At 34.4% G+C, this 23,537-nt stretch overlaps 2 protein-coding genes across 4 annotated transcripts; both read right to left on the bottom strand.

The window, feature by feature from the left end:
* Positions 1–567: 567 nt before the first annotated feature.
* Positions 568–2,472, bottom strand: LOC11420146 (disease resistance protein RPV1). The gene is made up of 4 exons (XM_039828002.1): positions 2,240–2,472; positions 1,685–2,198; positions 1,259–1,387; positions 568–1,026 (listed from the first exon to the last, which is right to left on the bottom strand). Exons 1-4 carry the CDS (start codon positions 2,470–2,472, stop codon positions 568–570), a joined length of 1,335 nt encoding a protein of 444 aa, XP_039683936.1.
* Positions 2,473–3,221: 749 nt separating this feature from the next.
* On the bottom strand, positions 3,222–18,729 carry LOC11408937 (uncharacterized). 3 transcript variants are annotated; one of them, XM_024771342.2, is made up of 12 exons: positions 18,145–18,721; positions 15,753–16,800; positions 15,362–15,491; positions 15,037–15,259; positions 11,151–12,201; positions 10,473–10,927; positions 7,936–9,043; positions 7,114–7,392; positions 5,082–5,912; positions 4,236–4,658; positions 3,971–4,104; positions 3,222–3,690 (listed from the first exon to the last, which is right to left on the bottom strand). In XM_024771342.2, exons 1-11 carry the CDS (start codon positions 18,624–18,626, stop codon positions 3,982–3,984), a joined length of 6,153 nt encoding a protein of 2,050 aa, XP_024627110.1. In that variant the 5' UTR covers positions 18,627–18,721; the 3' UTR covers positions 3,222–3,690; positions 3,971–3,981. The 3 variants fall into 3 exon arrangements, with proteins under 3 accessions (XP_024627110.1, XP_003624912.2, XP_024627111.1); XM_003624864.4 differs by having other exon boundaries at positions 15,037–15,491; XM_024771343.2 differs by lacking the exons at positions 3,222–3,690; positions 3,971–4,104; positions 4,236–4,658 and having other exon boundaries at positions 5,563–5,728; positions 15,037–15,491; positions 18,145–18,729.
* Positions 18,730–23,537: the final 4,808 nt, after the last annotated feature.

Here is a 23,537-nt window from a genome sequence, read left to right on the forward strand (position 1 = left end):
TGACAACTGTTTGCTAACAACACTTGAAATGTCGCTGTATACATATGATATGATGTAGGTTCTAGGAACCATCAACCATAGCTGGGATATCCTATCCCAGTTGCACTGCCTGATATGTTTTACTTGTTTATTTGTGTCGTTTGTTCACATTGACTTGCAGTCTTTTCTGTAGTAGCATTTGTTGTACCAGTTGGATAAATAAATAAAAAACTATGTTTAGAAATATGTAGTTATTTTGCATAATTTTAATTAAATGTAGAATATACTATTAGAAATACCAAATCGTTTAGGAGCAGCTGTTTGGAAAATTTCTAGATATAGAGAGAGATGCATAAACAACAATAATTAAAATGCTAAGACCAGGAAGCTAGTGGCATGGCTAGCTAACTTGGTTGAGCTAAGGGATTAAGAGAGTTGAGAAGTTAAAAATTCAAGGTTTGAATCCTGACGAGAGAAAAGAATATTAACATAACAAATAACATACTAACATTTATCATTAAAAAAAGGTCAGGAAGCCAAAGATCATGATCTGACATTACTAATGTATAACAAATAAATAAATAAAAATCACCTGGAATTTATGAGGACAAACCCTGCTATGCCACTGATTTCAAGGAGCGCTGTTTTCCAATTCATCTTCTCATCTTCATCCACTGAGATTCCTGAGACGAGTTTTTCAAAACCATCTCCGAATTTGCCGGTTTGATGTCGTACTTCTGAGGGATTTACCTCATAGAACACTGGTATAACCACCAGATCCCTGCTTCTTCCACATTCCATGATTTGCTCCAACTCTTGCATACACCATCTTGAATTTGCATAATTACTAGACAATACAATAATAGAAATTCTAGACTGCCCAATTGCTCGCAACAGTGAGACCGAGATCTGATCACCTCGCTGAATCTCATTATCGTCTCTAAAAACATTAATTCTAGCATTTTGAAGAGAGGTATAGAGATGTGAAATGAATCTTGCACGAGTATCTTCCCCTCTGAAACTCAAGAACACATCATAGATCCTTTCCTAAAATAAAAAAATAAAGCAAATTAGCAAAGCTTGTGTACTAGCTAAATACCTGGTATGCTATTAACATCAACCATCTGTTTTGAAACTTGTACTTACTTTGATATTTAATTTTTATTCACAACCTAACAAACTTCAGAAAAACTAAAAACCATACATTAATGTTAAATCAAGTAGAGTCTAAAAAATTGTGACCAAAAAAAAAAGTAAGCCTCAAAAAATCATATCTTACCTCAGAAATACCCCTTAAATTTTCCCTTATAATTTCTCTTCTGCGATCTTGTACTAAACCACGCAATCCAATCCCATTGCTATCTATAGTTGCAAATCTTGGTTGTACAAGGACATGCATTCCATTTTCCTGAATAAAAATGTAATTTAAGACGACAAGAGTGGTATGATATTGAGATCAACTATCAATTTTGAAGAACTTTGTTAATTTTTATTCACAGCGTAACAAACTTCTAAAAAACTAGCTAATGTTCGCTTTGCTACCCTCAGAAATTATTTATAACTCTCTTTGTCTCTATATATAAACCTCTATACAAGTTATTAGGTGCATTAATTATTATCAATACTACTAATTTATCTTAGACGATGAAAACTTAAAGTTACATTAACGATAAATCAAGTAGAGTCTCAAGAAACCATATCTTACCTCAGGCATACCCGTTGAATTTTCCCTTATAATTTCTCTTCCGCAATCTTGTACTAAACCATGCATTCTAATCCTGTTCTTGCTATCTACGGTTACAAGTCTTCGTTGTACAAGGACATCTATTCCATTTTCTGAAGAATGTCCACGGTCTTTTAATTTCTGAATTACTTCATCCCGATCCATCCCAACTAAGTTTAAAGCTATCGCAAGAAATATTTCTCTAACACCATCATCGCTTAAATCATCAACACTTATTCTCAGTATCTTCGTTATCCCCTCGCAATTTACTAGTTTATGCCGAACCGTACCCCACACTCTTCTACTTGGATTGGACAAAAAGGACCCGATGATTTCAAGAAGTAATGGTATTCTTCTACAATACTCAACAACACATTTGGAACTGTGAGCAAAACCTTCTCTTGGAATTGGTTGCTTGAATGCATACCAACTAAAAAGTTCAAGAGATTCACTCTCATCCATTGAATTCATTGTATACACATGATCCACCTGAAGCCTGCGAAGTAAATCAACATCTCTTGTTGTGATGATTATTACACTTCCTTGACAAATCTACGACTTATGCACAAAGCATCCAACTGGTTCAGTTTATTCACATCGTCCAACACAAGAAACATTTTCCTCCGGGGAAGCATCCCTTGCAACATCCTTTTTCCCAATTCAACTGAATTTATCATTACTCTTCTGTTGCCGCCGATAACATAAACATTAAACAAGCTGTTGTTGTAAAGAAACTTGGCCATTGTCTTGTTCCCAAACTTCCCCGACATTTAGGAGGAAACTCCCTTCGTTAAAAGAGTGACGGAGTTTATTATAAGTGGATTTAGCAATGGTTGTTTTACCGATCCCTCCCTTGCCAAGCAGTAGATAGATACTATGTGTATGTTTGGTTCTTTGGTGTAAAAAATTGATCTTGAATGAATTATTCTCACATAAATAAATTGAATTGAAGGTAAAGTGATTAACGTTTAGATTCATATACATTTAATAAAATAAAGGAAAGAATATTAAACATTTAACATTAAAAGGAAGTCATGCATATTAAACATTTAATAAAATTATATATTGAGCAAGTTTTTTTGCAACTCCAAAGGCTTGGTCTAGTGGTAAAAAGACAGGTCTTGAATCCGAGAGAACCCGGATTCAAGCCCCGCTAGTGCCTTTGGAGGGAGGTAAATGTAATTACCTTTGTAAGTGCTCTTTGAGCCCGAAGGACTTCCCTGCCTTGGACTCGGGCACCATCCCCTCACCCTAAAATTTTGTAACCAAAAGAGCAAGTTTTTTGCGATTCTTTTTTTTTTTTGTGGTGGCCTGGGTTCGAACCTCGGACCTTACATATTATTATGCATTGTTCATACCAACTGAGTTAAGCTCACAATGACCATAATTTGAAGGAAAAAAAATTATTATTCATTGCGGAAAATATTTAACAAAGTTAAAACACCATAATTTGCTTCACAAAAAATAAAACACCATAATTTGAAGGAAAAAATATGTATAAACAAATTATACAAAGAAATTAAACAAACAAAAAAATATTAACACGTTATTATTTTATTTTTTTGTGAGGTAAAACTTTAAAAATAAAGACCATACAAACATTTGGACAGAGATCAAACACATGATTAAGCTTTTACAAAAACAAAAAAAAAACATGATTAAGCCTTAATTTGGCTTGCCCTTATTATTTGATTTTCTACTCTTTCTTGTTGGCCTTCTCATACATACATGGTCTTGCTCTTGCTTTGCAATTAGAGAGAGTCAATGCCCTTGACTGGCATCAAAAGTCAACCTTTTCACTAGCCAATGTTTTTTTTGGTCCGACTTTTTCCCTTAAAAAAAAGACATTTGTCCATAATTTTCTGCAACATTATGGATAAAAACGACGACAGCAATTTAAATCTTGTACATCATCCATAGGAATTTAGTCCCATGATGCTGGATGATACTGGATTGCAGAATCCTTGAGAGCTATGGGATGCCATTTCCTGTGTCATACAAAATAGTTAATAGCAGAAAATATCTCATATTAGCAATGCATATTCATTATTAATATAAAAGGCTTCACACTGTAATAGGATGAATCATAAATTCCAAAGGAAAATGAATTATTCATAATCTAAATTTAGAGTTATGGTTCAAAGGGACTTAAACCAAGATAATAATAAGTCTAAGGAATATTAAATGGATGATAGCCTTTTACTGATGTGTTAATGTTATAGGAAAGCTTAATATATCTTAACATCAAATGTTTAGATAGGTGCATACCTTAAACTTCTTCATTTGTTAGAATGGAAGCGAGACCGCCAAACAATAGTAACAGCCGAACAGATCCAGAAAGGTCGTGAAATCAGAATGCTTCGAACAAGTGAAGGAAGTCTGAAGAAGAGTCTACCAAATATCTAAACTCAAACAAAAAATATGGAATTAATAACAAAATCATGATCCAATTTGATTCATAAGTCTTCCTTGGCTCCTTGCATTACTAAATAATTTGCACAAGAAGAGCATAATTTAGACCATTGTTACTTACATTTCCATCTGACTCAAGGCAGGGCTTTGCCTTTATATCATTTGGTTCATCATAGACTAGATAAACTGTTGTCTTCTTCACGATAAATTTGTTTTCAAAAACAACCGTAACATTCACTATATCACCTGGTTCTGTATTTGATACTACTTTCTGCCACTCCTCTTCATCAAAGGAGGCTAATAATGCGTCACTCTTATGGAGCTGAATGGTGTTCTTTGTACAATTTATCACCAACAATACTTTAAGGCCTTCTGATGTTATATCACCTGGAGAAGAAGAATAGACAGTGCACATGATTGTTTTCAAGCTACGCCCATCCACTTTTGGAACTTCGAAAGTTACAGAAGAACCGTTATCATTGAAGGCTAGCCAATCAGGATAATTGTCACCTGGGAGTAAACCAGACCCATTGGGAGGCATTTTCTGTACATAACACAAATGTGAAAATGAAACATTATTCAATGCCATTGATTCTATTGTTATTCTAGTTGTACACTTAAATAAGTACATGCCAAAATTCACATTTAACTGATATTCTAAATGATTAAATGGGATAAATAAGGAAACGATAAATTATAAAAATAATTCTTCAGCAGCTTATAAATCTGTGTGAGAGTGTGATATTTACAAAGAGGTGTGACAATACACAAATAAATATAGGTGTACCATGTCACTGTGTGTGTATGGGGGAGGGAGGAGGGTAACAGAGAAGAAAAAAGTAAAATGTTTTCACAAAGAATATCTAAATTACATGTGTGTCAGTGTGTGACTATGTGATAGACACAGAAATACAGAGAGGAGTGTGTGTGTGGCAACTGTCAAGTAAGAAAGGGAGAAAGAAAGAACCTGGAAAATGTTTTCTTTAAGAGTATTAGTGACACGGCAGTTCATTCCAATTTGAATAAAAAGTGATGTCAAGGAATTTTGTGAGCTTGAACTGGGAACTTGACTGCAACAATGAGTGGATGCTGAAGTCACAAACTTTGAGGATTGTGCTGTGTTTTGCATTGCTTCCAATTCCTCACAACTTTTGGTATGTAAGTTATCCAGAATACTTGCTAGAGTTTGATTTAGTTGAGCTTCTGACTTGCATTTAAACCAAAGGCGTTGAAGATTCGGAAGATCTTTATGAAAAGACGGTAGACCATAGAAACTATTATCTTGTTCATCAAAGAATTCAAGAGATGATGTGCCTGCAAATGTTTGAACTAGGGGCAAGATACCATTTGTTGGAGACATCCAAGACTGAATAATTGAAGGGAACACATTACGTGCAAATCCTTCAAATCCACAAAGTGAAATAAATCCAATGCTTTTTGATCTTACTACTGCAAATGGAACCCTTGTTACAGAAGTCTTATCCGCAACTAGAATGGTCAAAGAAGTCATTTGTTCTATGTCCTCTTCCAACTTGTCAATTTTTGTACATCCAGACACAATGAGAGTTTTTACTGACTTCAATTTATAGATGCTTCTTGGAAGCTCACAAAGGCCTGTACAGTCTTTCAAATTTATCAATAGAATTTTCTTGAGATTTCCTATATTAGGAGAAACTGAGGACAAATTTGGACAATCTTTGAGTATTAACTTTTCAAGATTTGGCAAGTATGAAAAGTCTGGTGTTTGTTTCAAGTTATGAGAATGACTAAGATTAAGAAATTTCAGCTCTTTCAGAAGCTGTAAGAAAAGCAAATTTCAAGGCATATATTAGAGAAGAAACTTAAAGGAATAGATAGAAATAAAGAGAATTAATGAGAGCAATTATTAAAAAACGACTATTAGCCTTTCCCCTGACAAATGTTAACCTCTCTTATCATATTGAAGTTTAAGCATAAATTTTACTAGGTCAGGTAGATGCATTAAAGTAAAGTAATGATAATAAATTTAGATTTTATATTCAAGAAAGTGGATCAGATCATGTGTATTCTTGAGGGGCTGCATTTGTTTTTATGATCAATGAAGTCCTATTGACGAAGTCCAACTTTTTCTGGCCTAAACAAGGTGATCCCCTTGGGGCTTTCCTATTTTTGTAATAGCTGAAAAACAGTTGAGTGGTCTTGTAAGGATCTAAATACTACTGAGGAGAAGGAAAAGGAAACAAGTGCAACAGTAATAAGAAAAGGCAATAACTACCACACTAAACTAAGATTTCTTGAATGTAATCTTCATGTCTTATTTCATTAACCATAATGTACATATATAGGCTCGTCATAACAGAATTTGAATTCAGGATCACTCATTACATGTGCTAGATTCTCACTAACTAAATGCAAAACAGAAATGGTAATAACTCAGCAAAACAACTCTTCTAGATCATGCGCTATAAAGAATGAATACTCTCTTTCCCATTCTAATAAGGAAATTCATAGTCCTTGAGCTATTTGGACCTTGGTCATTCTTTTTTGGTCATAACAGGTTTCATTAAAAAATTCATTTGCTCTGAAAATGTATGTTGGAGACCTATCAGAATTAATTCCAATAATTTGGAGACCTGGTACCCTTTTATTGATTATCTCATGTTAAGGCATTCTTCTTAGAAACAAAAACACTTATCTTTGGGAGGTATGATTGTTTTAAGTTAATTAATCATATAGTGTCTAGATTCCTCTTTATACGCTTTTCTTTCTTTAAGATGCCTAAGAGCAGTGTATCAAGCAATGCTGTAAGTAGCTTAATTTGCTTTTTGCTGCATAAATTGTTTTGTAAATACATGGGTGTAAGAGCACCTTGTACTCTTATCTTAAATTATTTTGATTGCCTAATAAGAAATATAATTAAGTATAAGAACTATGAAACACTGAACTGAACTCAAGTTAGTTACTTCTAAAAGGAAGATATTCATATCGAAACTAGATCATGAAGAAAACAAAACTTGTACCTGGGACTTCTTCCACACTTGTTCAAGATGGGAATATTTTAAATCAACAGCAACTAAATGTTCTTGATGAAACTCTTCTGGTGTATACTTTAAAGGAAATCCATGCCAACAAAGCCATCGAATATCTCTGGAAAGATATTTGTAATTTCCTTCAAGTTGTACGCCAGCAAGCTGAAGAAATTTAAGCTTATTGATCTTCTCAAAATCTTTGGTTTCCATATAAGTTCTGGAGTCCATTCTTGACATCTTTAAAGTTAGTCCCTTAACATCTAAAGCTCTCTGTCAACCAGAATGAAAAGAAAAATAAAACACATAGATTAGGTAAGTGGTAGTTTGGATAAAGATATTATCTATTTTAAGTAAATAGGCTTTTTTTGTCCCTGAAATTGCAATGGTTGATAAATTTTGTCCCTCAAATTTACGAAATAGCAATTTAGTCTCTTAAAAATTGAAACCTATCAATCACCTAGGTCATTTTTTCAAATTTTCCATCTCAATTTAAAAGGTTCTATGCTTGTTTTGATGCAGCAAAAGACTATTTAAGTCAATATGTATCTCTTTTATTGGTTTTCATGGATGCTTACTGAAGAAATATTTTGATGGAGGGACTAAATTAATTATATTCTTTAATTTAAAGGACTAATTTGCTATTTTTTAAATATGAGGGAGTAAATTGAAAGACCCTTACAATTTCCAAGTCTAAAATACCTATTTAGTATGTTTCTTTGTCATGACAGTCAGTCAACACTCAACAGTGTGACACGGGCAAAACAAACAAAAAACCTATTCTAGAAGCAAAAAAACCACATAAAAAGATCTTACAGTAGCTTTCGACAACACAGAATCCACATCCTCATAACGCCATAACCTACTAGGCTCCTTGCTTATCTCTATTGATTTCTTGCGGACGATCTCTCGTCCCATGTCTCGTAGCAAATCATGCATCCCAATCTTGTTCTTCCTATCAACAGTTACGAGGCTCTTTTGTACTAGGAGACTTATTCCAATATCTGCAAAATGCCCACAGCCTTCCAATATTGTAGTTACCTCTTCCTGGTCCATCCCAATAAAGAAAAAAGCAATATCAAGGAATATTTCTTTCACATCATCATCACTTAAACCATCAAAGCTTATTTTGAGCTTCTCTAACACTTCATCATTGGGAATGAGTTTTAGTTTCTCCAATACACTCTTCCACTCTTTTTTCCTTCGCCTGGTCAACAAAAAGGACCCAATGACTTGAAGAGCTATAGGCAATCCCCCAGAGTACATAACAACATCGGTAGAAAGGTCACCAAAACCTTCTATAGGAATTGGTTGCTTGAATGCATGCCAACTAAAAAGCTCAAGAGATTCATTGCCATCCATTTCTTTCATTCTATACACATAGTCAACTTTAAGCCTACTAAGTAAATCATCATCTCTTGTAGTGATCATTATTCTACTTCCTTCACCAAACCATTCATGACTTCCACACAAAGCATTCAATTGGTCCACTTTATTCACATCGTCAAGCACAAGAAATATCCTCTTATGACGAAGTCTTTCCTGCAATATCATTTTTCCTGATTCAACTGTTTCTATCTTTATTTTTGTTGTTTTGTAGATATCAGAAAGGAGTCGTTGTTGTAGAGAAACTACACCATTATCTTGTTCCCAAACTTCCCTGACATTTAGGAGGAAACTCTTCGCCTCAAAATCGTGACGAATTTTATTATAAGCAGCTTTAGCAATTGTTGTTTTGCCGATCCCTCCCATGCCCCATATTCCAAGCAGTAAAGGGTCTTTTGATTCTTGATTGTTCAGTAGTTGAATAACATCTTGAACACGAGAATCTACCCCCACTGGATGGTCTGCAACGAATAAGTCTGTTCTGTCTGGTAAATTAGTAACATGGTCTACTATTTTCCTGATATCCTCACTTTCATTCCTACAAAATATGAACGTAAGAGTATGAGCATGAACAGTTAAAAAAAGAAACGGAAGATGAACATAAAGTGCTTCTGAATAATGATTATCATTTAGATAATCCCCCTCCCCTGTTCGATTTCTATTTATGCTAATAAAAAAAGTTTTCGGTGGTTAATTATTTATTTTTTCATTATATTTATGCTTTTGCCCTAAGGTGGTTAAACATATTTCACTCTCTTTTTGCTTCTATTCTAAGCTTGTTAAATATTTTTCATTCTTTGTGGTTCTTCCCTATGGTAGTTACGCTTTATTTGCCTAATTTGACATTTGATGATCCTCTGAGATTGAGGTTCTTGATTCTATTGGAGTGAGTGTCGTGGAGAGGGTGAAAGAATTTCAAAGGGGCCTAGTAGTAGGTTGAAGAATTCTAAGAGGTATGCACCTCGGCCGCTAACATTTTCTTCGTCACTTTTTTTTTTTTGAATAATTCGTCAATTTATCTTGTTTAGCCGATGTGATTACGAATTACATTGTATTTCCTTTATCTTAGATTGTATTGTTCATCCTAAGATGAAAATGCTAATTGGCACCTATTAGCTGTAGTTGAAGATATGTTAGAATTAGTTGAATATTGTTTAAGTAGTTACATGTTAGTTATAATTAGTTGAAAATCACGCATTCCTTTAAAAATAATCACTATAGTTGTCCTATAAAAGGTTGTTCAAACAACACCTTTTAATAAAAATATCAAATGGACCGGGAACAATAGTGTTTGGCAAAATTTTGATATGGAAATTGCTACGTAAAACAATAATTAAAAGTTGCGGAAGTCAATGAGCAAACAAAACTGACAAATCTATACTATATATTCACCTCTTTTAGGTTGACTTTTTCTCTTTTCAAAAATACCATTAATCTAAACTATATATAAAGAAAATAACTCATTTCAACTCTTTTGAACTGACTTTTTCTCTTTGCAAAAATGCCCTCAATTTTCAATATAAATAACACATGTAACAAATAGATAAGAATAAATTTAAATATTAAAAAAAATGTACCAAACAAGATATGAATATATATGTCTGATTTTTATTCCTTTATCATTTAAAAAGAGTAACAAACTAGATGAGCATATTTATACTTACTTTTTTCATTATTCCAATTATACCCTTAAATAACTCTATAATGAAGATTTTTGTTGGTGTCATTAAAAAAATAGATTCTATTTTTTTGTTATATTGTTGATGTCATTTAAATAGATAATCATGGTTAGTTTGATTTGTTACAATTTGAAAGCAACAAACATTTATATTTTTAGTATTAATCCAAATCAAAATTTCACAAGAATAAAACCGTTTATAATTTTCAAACCTTTTCGAAATAAAAAGTGCGGAAAGACGGACACGTGAGTGCCCGTCTTTTCGCTAGTATAAATAAAGATAAGTTACCTGGAATTTATGATGACAACACCTGCTGTACCACCAACTTCGGCAAGTGCTGTTTTCCAGTTACTCAACTTGAGTGTATCCACTGACGTTCTTAATAAGAGAGATTCAAAATCTTCACCAAACTTTCCCGACTGATTGCGTACCTCTGAGGGATCTATTTCATAGAACACTGGTACAACCACCATACCCTGGGTTCTGCTATTGCCCATGATGTTCTCCAGCTCTAGCATACACCATCTTGAATCAGCATAGCTTCTAGACAAAACAACGATAGAAATTTTAGACTGCTCAATTGCTTGCAACAATGACGCTGAGATCTGATCACCTCGTTGAATCTCATCATCATCTCTAAAAACATAAATTCCAGCATTTTCAAGAGCTGTATAGAGATGTGAAATGAATTTTGCACGAGTGTCGTTCCCTCGGAAACTCAAGAAGACATCGTAAATCCTTCCCTAAAATTGAAAAAAATAATAATAAAAAAATAGTAATAAAACTTTCGTGCAGTTGCTAAAATCGTTTTATGCAATTCATAAGCTATAAGTTTTGAGACCTGAATATTGTATTAGTTATTCAATCAAAACCTAACAAGCTTCCGAAAAACTAATTACAGTATTCAAAAAATAGTATGAATATTGGACAAATAACGTAGAGCCTCAGAAAAAAACTAATACTCACCGCAGCCATAGCCGTTGATTTTTCCTTTCTAATTTCTCTTCCTAACAGTTGTAGCAAATCATCCCTTTCAATCCTTTTCTCACTGTCTATCTGTACAAGGCTTATAGTTACGAGTTCCTCCATTCCAAGTTCTTTGAAATGCACATCCTTTTTGAATATCTGAATTAAATCATCCAAGGACATCCCACTTAAGTTCAAACAAGCTATATCCAAGAATGTTTCTTTGATATTGTCAGATAAATTATCAAAACTCAACCTCAGCATGTCCGGTATTAATTTAACATCAGGTTTTGTGAGTTTCTCCAATATACTCTTCCACTCTTTTTTGCTTCGCCTAGTCAACAAAAAGGACCCAATGACTTCAAGAGCTAGAGGCGATCCCCCAGAGTACTTAACAACATCAGTAGAAAGGTCACCAAAACCTTCTATAGGAATTGGTTGCTTGAATACATGCCAACTGAAAAGCTCAAGAGATTCATTGCTGTCCATTTCTTTCATTCTATACACATAGTGAACTTTAAGCCTACCAAGTAAATCATCATCTCTTGTTGTGATGATTATTCTACTTCCTTCACCAAACCATCCGTGACTTCCGCACAAAGCATTCAATTGGTCCAGTTTATTCACATCGTCCAGCACAAGAAATATCCTCTTATGACAAAGTCTTTCCTGCAATATCATTTTTCCTGATTCAACTGTTTCTATCTTTATTTTTGTTGTTTTGTAGATATCAGAAAGGAGTCGTTGTTGTAGAGAAACTATGCCATTATCTTGTTCCCAAACTTCCCTGACATTTAGGAGGAAACTTTTCGCCTCAAAATCCCGATGAATTTTATTATAAGCAGCTTTAGCAATTGTTGTTTTGCCGATCCCTCCCATGCCCCATATTCCGAGCAGTCGAGGGTCTTTTGATTCTTGACCGTTCAATAGTTGAATAACATCTTGAACACGAGAATCTACCCCCACTGGATGGTCCACAACAAAAAAGTCTGTTCTGTCTAGTAAATTAGTAACATGGTCTACTATTTTCGTGATATCCTCACTTTCATTCCTACAAAATATGAACCTAAGAGTATGAGCATGAACAGTTATATAAAGAAACGGCAGATGAACATAAAATGCTTCGGAATAATGATTATCATATATAATCCCCCTCCCCTGTTCCATTTCTATTAATGCTAATAAATAATTAATTGATATAAATTTAGTCTAAAATACCCTTATTTAGTCGCCTATTATTTATCATAAATTGCACTATATATATGTTCATTTATTTTTTACGAATTGGAGTACAATTGGGGGAAAAATTAATTAGAGCTTGAATTTTTAAAACATCAATAATATTGATAGAAAACTAAAAAAGCTAAAAACAAAATCAATAGTTAAGGAACAGAGGGAGTATTCATTTTCTATTTCTTTCTGATGTGATATACAATTATTCTTAGCCAAATTATAATTTTTACTACAGTCAAGATAAATATAAGAGTTAATAGGTTTTTATCCCCTATAATATAGGTCATTTTCGGGTTTACACCTTGTAAAAAAAAAATATTTACCCCCTTCTAAAAAAAAATTTACAGGGTGTATTAGGGGGGTAATAAATTTTACACCTTGTAATAGGCCAACCAAAAATGAAAGTTTCTGGAAAAAATAAAATAAAATATTTTTTTGAATGACCTATTAGGGAGGTAAATAAAAAAAAATATTTACAGTGTAAATCCGAAAATGGCCTATATTACAGGGAGGTAAAGGCCTATTAACCCTAAATATGATTAAGAATCTATTGGAACAAAAATTTTAGGACGTGTAATTTAATTAATCTTTTTTGTCCCCTGTGACAATTTTTTAAAGTAAAATAGTAGAATTAAACCGCTCAAAAGCAGGTTTTCTCAGCCAACTAATTTGGATGTTTTCCATTTGGCTGTGCAAGGTGCACTAGGATGCTTAATGTTGGCTATATTAATTTTAAGACTAGGCGTCAGGTTTATTATGCCCAATTGTTTTCGGTGCACACAATTCTTTCCAGCAATTGGTTTCACTTCTGTTTCATTGTTGTTTATGTTGTATGCTTCTGCTTTTTGGTGGTTAAACTTTTTTATCATTATCTTTCTGCTTCTGTCCTAAGGTGGTTAAGTATTTTTCATTCTCTGTTTGTTTCTATCCTAAGCTTGTTAAACATTTTTCATTCTTCCCTATGGTAGTTAAGCTTTATTTCCCTAATTTGACATTTGATAATCCTCCAAGGTATAAGTTCTTGATTCTATTGGAGTGAGTCTCGTGGAGAGGGTGAAAGAATTTCAAAGGGACCAAGAAGTAGGTTGAAGAATTCTAAGAGGTATGCACCTCAGCCGCTAACATTTTCTTTATCTTGGATTGTATTGTTCAGCCCAAGATGAAAATGCTAATTGGCACCTGTTAGATGTAGTTGGAGATTTGTTAGAATTAGTTGAATATTGTTTAAGGTATGTTAGTTATAATTAGTTGGAAATCAGTAAGCTTAGTTAGGATCACTATAAAAAGTGTATCCTACACTCATTATAATCAAACTTTTTCATTATATCAATTTTAAAATCAATCTTTGGCTTAATTTATTTTTCTCTTTGTTGTGTTGTACCATACTTCCATCCAGAACTCAAGAATTTTAAGGAAGCAATTGAGTCCTCTTCATTGCTTCAAACTTATTGTGATTTTAGCATTGTTTTCTAAAGCTTTAAGATCGTGGTGGATTTTGTTACTTTTAAGATTTTGTTTGTAGAGTTACATGTGATACGATACACTCGACAACACTTTGCTAATATCACTTGAATTGTTGCTAGGAAAGTGCTGGCGAAGCTAAGATATCTCGGTATCTGAGATATTTTTGTATAGTGGTGTTGTTTACATTAACTTGCTGCACTTTTTGTAAGCAACCTATGCCCAACTAGCTGGATAAATAAAACTTGATTTTTATGCAAAAAAATTACTTTTAGAAACACACAGTTCTTTTGTACTACCTCAGGTCTCATTTATAAGAAAAACAATTATGGCTCTGTTTGGTAAAAATAGTGGATAAACTAGCTGATAATTTATAGCGGATGACTGATTGCTGATAGCTTATAGCTGAGAGTTTAGTTGATGACTTATAGCTGATAAGCTTGTTGAAGTATTTGGTAAAATTAGCAGTTTAATTTGCTGATAAATGTAAAATGACGCAAAAGGATATTTTTTCTTCCAACTCTCCCTTCAATAAATACTCCAATTTTTCTCTCACAATTTTCAATGCAACTTTAAGTTTGTCTTTTTCTTATAAAGTAAGGGTAGTTTAGTAAAAGTGTTATGTCTAATGATTATTTCATTTCATTTCTTATTTTGTGTCAAAAACCTTAAACAACACTCATTGTGAAATGGAGGGAGTAATATACTACTTCGGTCTCTATTTATAAGAGAAAGTTCACCATTTTCAATTCATTTATTAGAGACTAGATACATTATTTATTGAATGAACTTAAAAAATAAACTCTCTCTTATAAAGAACGGAGAGAGAGTATGTTTTCCAAGAAACTCAAATTGTAGATGTACAACATTTAATGTAGGGGTATATTTGAAATGATAGTTTTATTTTTGTAACATTAGATGAGCCTCTTGGTCTTTGTGGTTTTTGAAAAAAAATTATATAGTAAGTATCGGAGGGAGTACAATCTTCATGAAAAAATAAAGAGAAATTTTAATTTGTGCCCTTAAGGCACGAGTTAAAAAGTTAAAGATAGAAATATTTTCTTAAAACTTGTGTATTTAATGTTGTAAAAGTTTAATAAATTTATATTTTCAATACAAAATTTATTTCTTATTTCTTTTTATAGCCAAAAATAAGCTATTAAAAAGCAATTTTGCATTGAAAAACATTTACCTGGAATTTATGATGACAACACCTGTTGTACCACGAACTTCAGCAAGTGCTCTTCTCCAGTTACTAAACTTGTGTGTATCCACCGACATTCTTAATAAGAGTGATTCAAAATCTTCACCAAACCTTCCCGACTGATTGCGTACTTCTGTGGGATCTATTTTATAGAACACTGGTACAACCACCATACCCTGGGTTCTGCTATTGCCCATGATATTCTCCAGCTCTAGCATACACCATCTTGAATTAGCATAGTTTCTAGACAAAACAATGATAGAAATTCTAGACTGTCCTATGGCTTGCAACAATGACACTGAGACCTGATCACCTCGTTGAATCTCATCATCGCCTCTAAAAACATAAATTCCAGCATTTTCAAGGGCCGTATAGAGATGTGAAATGAATTTTGCATGAGTGTCGTCGCCCCGGAAACTCAAGAAGACATCGTAAATCCCTCCCTAAAATTGAAAAAATTAATAATAACAAAATAGTAATAATAAACTTTCATGCAGTTGCTAAAATCGTTTTATGCAATTCATTCATAAGCTAGTTTTGAGACCTGAACAATGTATGAGTTATTCATTCAAAACATAACAAGCTTCCAAAAAACTAATTATGGTTCACGTTGGTTCTGTGGGCAATACATACAGTACTCAAAAAATGGTATGAATGTTGGACGAATAGCATAGAGCTACAGAAAACCATATCTTACTACTCACCGCAGCCATACCCGTTGATTTTTCCTGTCTAATTTCTCTTCCAAACAGTTGTACCAAGTCATGCATTCCAATCCTTTTCTCACTATCTAAATTTACAAGGCCATTAATTACGAGTTCCTCCATTCCAAGTTCTGTGAAATGCACATCCTTTTGGAAGATCTGAAGTAAATCATCCAAGGACATCCCACTTAAGTTCAAACAAGCTATATCCAAGAATGTTTCTTTGATATTGTCGGATAAATTATCAAAAATCAATTTCAGCACCTCCTGTATTTTATCATCAGGTTTTGTGAGTTTCTCCAATACACGCTTCCACACTTTTTTTCTTCGCCTGGTCAACAAAAAGGACCCAATGACTTGAAGAGCTAGAGGCAATCCCCTAGAGTACTTAACAACATCAGTAGAAAGCTCACCAAAACCTTCTATAGGAATTGGTTGTTTGAATGCATGCCAACTAAAAAGCTCAAGAGATTCATTGCTGTCCATTTCTTTCATTCTATACACATAGTGAACTTTAAGCCTACCAAGTAAATCATCATCTCTTGTTGTGATGATTATTCTACTTCCTTCACCAAACCATCCGTGACTTCCGCACAAAGCATTCAATTGGTCCAGTTTATTCACATCGTCCAGCACAAGAAATATCCTCTTATGACGAAGTCTTTCCTGCAATATCATTTTTCCTGATTCAACTGTATCTATCTTTATTTTTGTTGTTTTGTAGATATCAGAAAGGAGTTGTTGTTGTAGAGAAACTACGCCATTATCTTGTTCCCAGACTTCCCTGACATTTGGGAGGAAACTCTTCGCCTCAAAATCGTGATGAATTTTATTATAAGCAGCTTTAGCAATTGTTGTTTTGCCGATCCCTCCCATGCCCCATACTCCGAGCAGTAAAGGGGATTTTGATTCTTGACTGTTCAATAGTTGAATGATATCTTGAACACGAGACTTTACCCCCACCGGATGGTCCGCAACAAATAAGTCTGTTCTGTCTAGTAAATTAGTAACATGGTCTACTATTTTCATGATATCCTCACTTTCATTCCTACAAAATGTGAACCCAAAAGTGCAACAATTATATCACCTCTGTATGACATGTGTACGTATCAAAAAACGATGGTTGATATAAAATGCTTGGGAATAATGAATCACACCTAGATACACTTTAGCATCCTAAAGTTTTATTTTGAAACATGGTTATGGACTCGAACTAATTTAGATTACCCGAGTATTTTTTTGTCATAGTGCTTTTAGGAACTATTTCTTGATATTTAAAAAAACACCTTAAAATCTTAAATGTTCAAGACACATCCTTTTATCCTTTATTATTTATTAAAACAACAAACTAGGCTATAAAATAGGGTGGCAGAAACAAAAAATTGTCATCTTCTTGATGTTGCCAGAGCTCTACTCTTCTAAATGCTTGCTCCTAAGTCCTAGTGGGGGAAAGATGTCCCGATTTCCTCTTATTTCATATATAAGTTACCCAATTTCCTCTTATTTCATATATAAGTTATCATGTGGTGTTCTAGATAGCGACACTGCAATACCAACAATCAGGTGGCCCGCCACACTCTACGGCTCCACAAGGTTTACCACTCGACCATTGTCCATTGGTGTTTCCTCCATGTGAACTTTTATTGTTTATCTATTTTTAAAGAGTTGTTATATGCGAACATCAAAATATAGACACCATATGTGACACACACCGTGTATGTTTACAGTATTTATCTTCTACAACATACACAACTTTTAAAAAACACGTAAAAATCAAATGATGTTGTATTTAGCATTAAAATTTTGATGTCAAAAGATCATTTCTCATTTTGAAATAAAGATTAAATAGGTCATCCCATGACCCGTTACCAAAGTGAGGCATTCATGTCTAGGGGTGGGAATAAGTCAGGCCAGGTCAGGCTTCGATAGGCCTGAGCCTAGCCCACGAAGCAATATGCAAACCTAAGTTTGGCCTATGGCCTTCCGTAGGCCTTTTTGGTTAGTCTGGTCTGGACTATTTAAAAGTCATGGTCTGAAAATCTATTTACATACCTATTTCATATTAAAGACATTAAATAGTTCATTTTATCTACTGAGCAAGCCTTAAAGCCTATTTGACTATAAGGTTTGCCTATCCATATGAAGCCTTAAAAGTCTATTTCATTGCAAGTCTTAAAGCCTATTTGAATAGTTTACTATTTGAGCTGTTTCCTGGTTTTTATGTTTAATATAAATTGTATTTTAATATAAATAAAAAATATGTTGTAATAATATGCATAAACAAGCCGGTTTATGGCTTCGTAGGCTTTTTTGTCTTTCGGTCAGAAAGACAAGAAAGGGAAAAGTGATGTAATTAAGACCATGAAGATCGATATATAGCATTCAAAATTACCTGGAATGCACAGCAAATCCTGAAATGTTGCAAACTTCATGAATCAACTTGTCTTTCTTCAAAATTCTTTGTTTGAGATATTTAGAAGCTTCTCCAAGCAGGTCTTCCTGATGAAATACACCAGAGGGATCCGCATCATAGAACACTGGTACAACAATCTGACATGTGGTTCTGCGGCACTCCATTATTTTCTCCAACTCTTGCCGACAACATGTTGAAACAGCATAAAGTTTTGAGAAAACAATAATAGACAATCTAGAACCTGCAATTGCATGCAGAACTGAGGATGTTATCATCTGATCATGATTTAAAAGCTTGTCTTCGTCCTTGTAAACAACAATTCCGGCCACTGTGAGAGCAGTATAAAGATATGATGCAAGAGATTCACTAGTGTCTTTGTCACAGAAACTCAAAAACACATCGTAGATGCAGCTTGGATTGATATCATTGTTAGATATGGAAGAAGAACCGGAGGAAGCCATGAAGATTATCAATTAGGTGAGTTGTTTGCATAAACTGATATGAAGCCAACACTTTTTATTTACACAAGTTGTGCATAATATAAGTCAACGTCTTCTTAAACAAAATTAAATAAGAAGAAAAATAAAATACTCGTTACTCCACTCCGAAATACAACATTATTTACTCTATTTTTTAAATTTTTAAAAGAAATAATTGAATTTGAGCAGCATCTTATACACATACAATTTAATAAAAGGGAAGCAAATATTAAGTGTCCACCCCATAAAGGTGTACTGTACACAACTTGAAACAATGAATGGGAAAAGAGAGATAGTGATAAAATAAGGTGTTGAATCATTCAAATATCATTTTTTTTCTCTAATTGATGACTCGCAAATTTGCTGAATTGCAATGGTAAATAAGAGCGGCAGAGCCAGACCGTGTTGCATTACCATCGCACCAACCTGAATGACCTCTTTGTGACTTCAGCCAAGCTCGCCACCGTTACCCACCGAGATCCGATGACTTGAGAGCACCGCAGTAACCTGTCATGCTATCCAACTTAATGCGTTGACTTCGTTTGACTACACATTTTTAATTGCAACACGACCTGCACACACGATACAGGAAGGGTAGGGTGGTAGTATTATATTTTTTAAATAAATAAAAGTAACTCCCTCAAAAAAAAAAAACAAAGGAGAGTTGCTCTTCCTACATTTGATAAGGCTGTGGCACACGAGTAATTTACGTTTTTGCTCCCTCGGCAGAGGAATTAGAAATCTGGCTGCAGTTAAATGCCGAGGAAAACCTCGGTAGTTAACTGCCGAGGAAATCTGAACATAATCATACGCAGAACCAGAACCTTTCCATTTCCAAAACATCTTCAAAATTCACAATTTCTCTCCAATCTTCACCAAATCTATTTTCACGAATTGCAAGCAAATCATCTGCACATTATCACAAGTAAGTTGTGTCAATCATTTTAATGATAATGTTAATTTGTTTAGGTTGATTTTTAAAAAAAAAAATTAGAGTAGTTTGCATGTGGTTAGGGTTGATTTTAAAATTGACAATTTGATGATTGCATGTGTAGTTTAGGAATTGATAAATGAATGTAGTTGTTACCTATGTTGTTTAAATCATAATGTGGCTTTGAATGGTGGCAAATGAACACAATTTGAATATGTTTTATGCTTTGCTCACAAAGTGTTTGATAAAATGTCTCGATGACAATTTTATTGATTATGTAGTTAGTTTAGGTTATGGAAATGATAGAAATGATGTTAATTATAGTTTGATTAAGTGTATATTGATTTTTTAGTTAGTGTAAGTTACGAGAATTATGATGGACACAAATGATTAAGTGTATAGAAATGATTAAGTGTATGTTAAATAATGAATGATGTTTAGGTTATTATGAAAATGATGGACATAAATTTTATTGTAATATTGATTATATTGAATGATTAGGTTATGGAAATGATGTTCATCGTTGTACTTTTAATGAGTTTGATTATGTTTATGTTTAGTTTAGGTTTAATGTGTTTGATTAGGTTATGGAAATGATGTTAATTTTATTATTTTTTGTGTAAATATGGCCGATCAGGACCCCGTTGATCCATCTAAAATGATTGGTGGTAGGCGTGCGATGACCCAAAGCCACCAGAGGGAGAGGCAGAGCGGCCACATTCCAAAGAGGGGTAGAGGTCGGAGGGGAGATGGTTCAGGGAGTTCTCAGGCTACACAGCCTGAAGAGTCACAGGTTGTTGACCCGTCACAGCTTTTTGACCAGTCTGAGTTGGAGTACCTAAAATATCAGGATCAGGTACACCACGATGTGACTGATGGTGGGTATGACCAGGATCACATACCACAACAGCAGCATGTAGGAGATGATGATGATGACATTGCAGCAGCTCCTGCCCCGGAGGTGTTACCTGTGGACCCTCCCTTTCCTGGAGGACCGGCAGACTTATCTTTGCTGCACTCTTATGCCAATCATGTGGCGTTGCTGCTTTGGTATAATTCAGATAACGTAAGTGTAATTTTTGTAAATGTTTTTTCTTTATGTTTAATTATTTTCTTTATATGTGTGTTTGTTTAATTATTATATTCACTTTTATATGTGTTTTTTTAAAATGTTTTTTCTTTATGTTTATTTATTTTCTTTATATTTGTATTTGCTTAATTATTATATCCACTTTTATATGTGTTTTTTTTAAATGCTTTTTCTTTATGTTTAATTATTTTCTTTATATGTGTTTGTTTAATTATTATTTCTACTTTTATATGTGTTTTTTTTAAATGTTTTTTCTTTATGTTTAATTATTTTCTTTATATGTGTTTGTTTAATTATTATATCCACTTTTATATGTGTTTTTTAAAATGCTTTTTCTTTGTTTTATTATTTTCTTTATATGTGTGTTTGTTTAATTATTATATCCACTTTTATATGTGTTTTTTTAAAATGCTTTTTCTTTATGTTTAATTATTTTCTTTATATGTATGTGTGTTTGTTTAATTATTATATCCACTTTTATATGTGTTTTTTTAAATGCTTTTTCTTTATGTTTAATTATTTTCTTTATATGTGTGTTTGTTTAATTATTATATCCACTTTTATATGTGTTTTTTTAAATGTTTTTTCTTTATGTTTAATTATTTTCTTTATATGTGTGTTTGTTTAATTATTATATCCACTTTTATATGTGTTTTTTTTTAATTCTTTTCTTTATGTTTAATTATTTTCTTTATATGTGTGTTTGTTTAAACTATGTTTATTTTTCTATTATTTCAGGTTCGTAAGCTCCGTGTGGTAAAACGGATTAATCATGGGGCTAAGATCTTGAGTCTCGGACGCCCAAACGGGAATCATGATTGGTTTTGGGATCCGCTTAGGGAGAGCGGGTTACATGACTTGGATTACCTGGGCTACGCCACTGTGCCTCATGCCCTGCTGATGACTCCATGCGAGAGGTGGCATCCCGAGACCAGCACCTTTCACATGCTCTTGGGGGAGATGATTGTGACCTTGGATGATGTCGCATGTCTGACGCATCTTCAGATTGAGGGGCGGATGTTGAGCCATGGGAATAAGATGCCGAAACATGAGGGAGCGACACTACTTATGAGGCACTTGGGTGTGTCGCGGCAGGAGGCGGACAAAATTTGTGAGCAGGAATACGGTGGATACGTTAGCTACCCGAGGCTGAGGGACTTATATACGAGGTACCTTGGTAGGGCCAACGTATTGGCTGATACGGAGGATCCATAGGAACTGGAGGAGCTGGAGAGGGTTAGGACTTATTGTGTGAGGTGTTACTTTCTCTACTTGGTTGGATGCTTGTTGTTTGGCGATAGAAGCAACAAACGCATCGAGTTGGTCTATCTGACGACCATGGAGGACGGCTACGCAGGGATGCGTAATATTCTTGGGGAGGGATGACACTCGCATACCTATACGGCGAGTTAGCTGAGGCGTGTAGGCCTAGAGACAGAGCTCTTGGGGGGAGCGTGACATTGCTCACTGTAAGAAACTTATAAATGTGAACCTTAACTTTTATTTTATTTTTATATTTTTTCGTGCGTAATAATTTACAAATGTGATTTGTTTGGTTTGTGCATGCATGGTTTTTGGCACATTTTCCTGGCTTTTACATTGTTGATCCCAACACTGACTACATGGAAAACTATCCGGTTGCAGCGAGGTGGAAGCTTCAGAAGGTCACGGAGATGGGGTCACGTATCAGTCACTGCTTGATCGTATACAGTTTGATGACGTATGCTGGAGGTCGTACAAAGAGCACAGAAAGATCCATGATTTTGAGGAGGTTTTCTGGCTGGATTATGTGCGGTGTTCGTAGAATGTACTGTCACTTGCCCGATAGGGTTTTGAAGCAGTACGGATACGTCCAGACCGTCCCCAGACATCTGACGGATGTTGTAGAGCTGCCACCGCCTCACATTGTGCAGGCGTTCGTCGACTTCCGCACTCACACGCTTAAGGCAGCCGATTGGGGTGAGCAGGCAGGAGAGCAGACATGGCGGATGGCTATGTGTTATGGTACACTAGGCTGTCTCAACCTCAGATTTTGCCACCTCTTCCAGGAGATCTTCTGAGACCAGCAAATGAAGAGCATATCGTTGCACAACAGTGGGAGTGGTATGAGGCGAGAAGCTCGTCTGACACCTATGACATGGTTAGTGTCGTTGTTGCCTACGTTGATGCACAGATGGGCCAGGAGGTCATGAGCCCTCAGCAGTGGTTTCAGGCCATGAGCCATATGAGGGAGCAGATCGCGCCGATTTTGACCAGGAGGCGAGGCCAGGGGCCGAGAAGGAGGCACCATTAGCAGGACCATGACCAGTAGTTGTATTTTGTTTTTTAAGACTTGTTTTTTAGTTTTGGTGTTTTCATGACATTGATTTGTATATTTGTACTTTGATGACATTACTTTTAATTTAATGGGATTTTTTACTTTGTTTAATGTATAAAAATGTTGGTTTAATTAAGTTGTGCATTTGTGCCAATATTTTTTTGTGATTTGAACTGTTATAATGAATTTCAAACGTTTGTGTAATTTGAATCAAATGTCGATTTGATTTAATTATGGACAATTGTAAAAGATATTGTATTTTTCTTGTTTATGTCCGAGTTTCAATGTTGTATGAATTTTTTGCCTTTCGAAATGCTCTACTTTAATTACAGGTAAAAACTGACCGAAAAATGGCTTGGAAATGTTTTAGAATCATGCAGAGTTCACTGTCTGCATAATTTGTTTTCCTCGACAGTTAACTTCCGAGGTTTTCCTCGGCAGTTAACTGCAGTCAGATTTCTAATTCCTCGACAATTAACTGCCGAGGGAGAAAAAACGTAAATTACTCGTGTGCCACAGCCTTATCAAATGTGGGAACAATTCTCAAAAGAAAAA

Source organism: Medicago truncatula, chromosome 7 (assembly GCF_003473485.1).
Source record: "Medicago truncatula cultivar Jemalong A17 chromosome 7, MtrunA17r5.0-ANR, whole genome shotgun sequence".
NCBI classification, from domain to species: Eukaryota; Viridiplantae; Streptophyta; class Magnoliopsida; order Fabales; family Fabaceae; genus Medicago; species Medicago truncatula.

Coding starts and splice junctions, on each gene's coding strand:
- LOC11420146 (XM_039828002.1), bottom strand. CDS start 2,472: ATGTCGGGGAAGTTTGGGAACAAGACAATGGCCAAGTTTCTTTACAAC. Junction 1,388..1,684: donor ATTCAACGGGTATGCCTGAG/GTAAGATATGGT, acceptor ATTTTTATTCAG/GAAAATGGAATGCATGTCCT. Junction 1,027..1,258: donor ATTTAAGGGGTATTTCTGAG/GTAAGATATGAT, acceptor TTTTTATTTTAG/GAAAGGATCTATGATGTGTT.
- LOC11408937 (XM_003624864.4), bottom strand. CDS start 18,626: ATGGCTTCCTCCGGTTCTTCTTCCATATCTAACAATGATATCAATCCA. Junction 5,913..7,113: donor AAGTGTGGAAGAAGTCCCAG/GTACAAGTTTTG, acceptor CTTTTCTTACAG/CTTCTGAAAGAGCTGAAATT. Junction 4,105..4,235: donor GCCTTGAGTCAGATGGAAAT/GTAAGTAACAAT, acceptor GTTTGAGTTTAG/ATATTTGGTAGACTCTTCTT.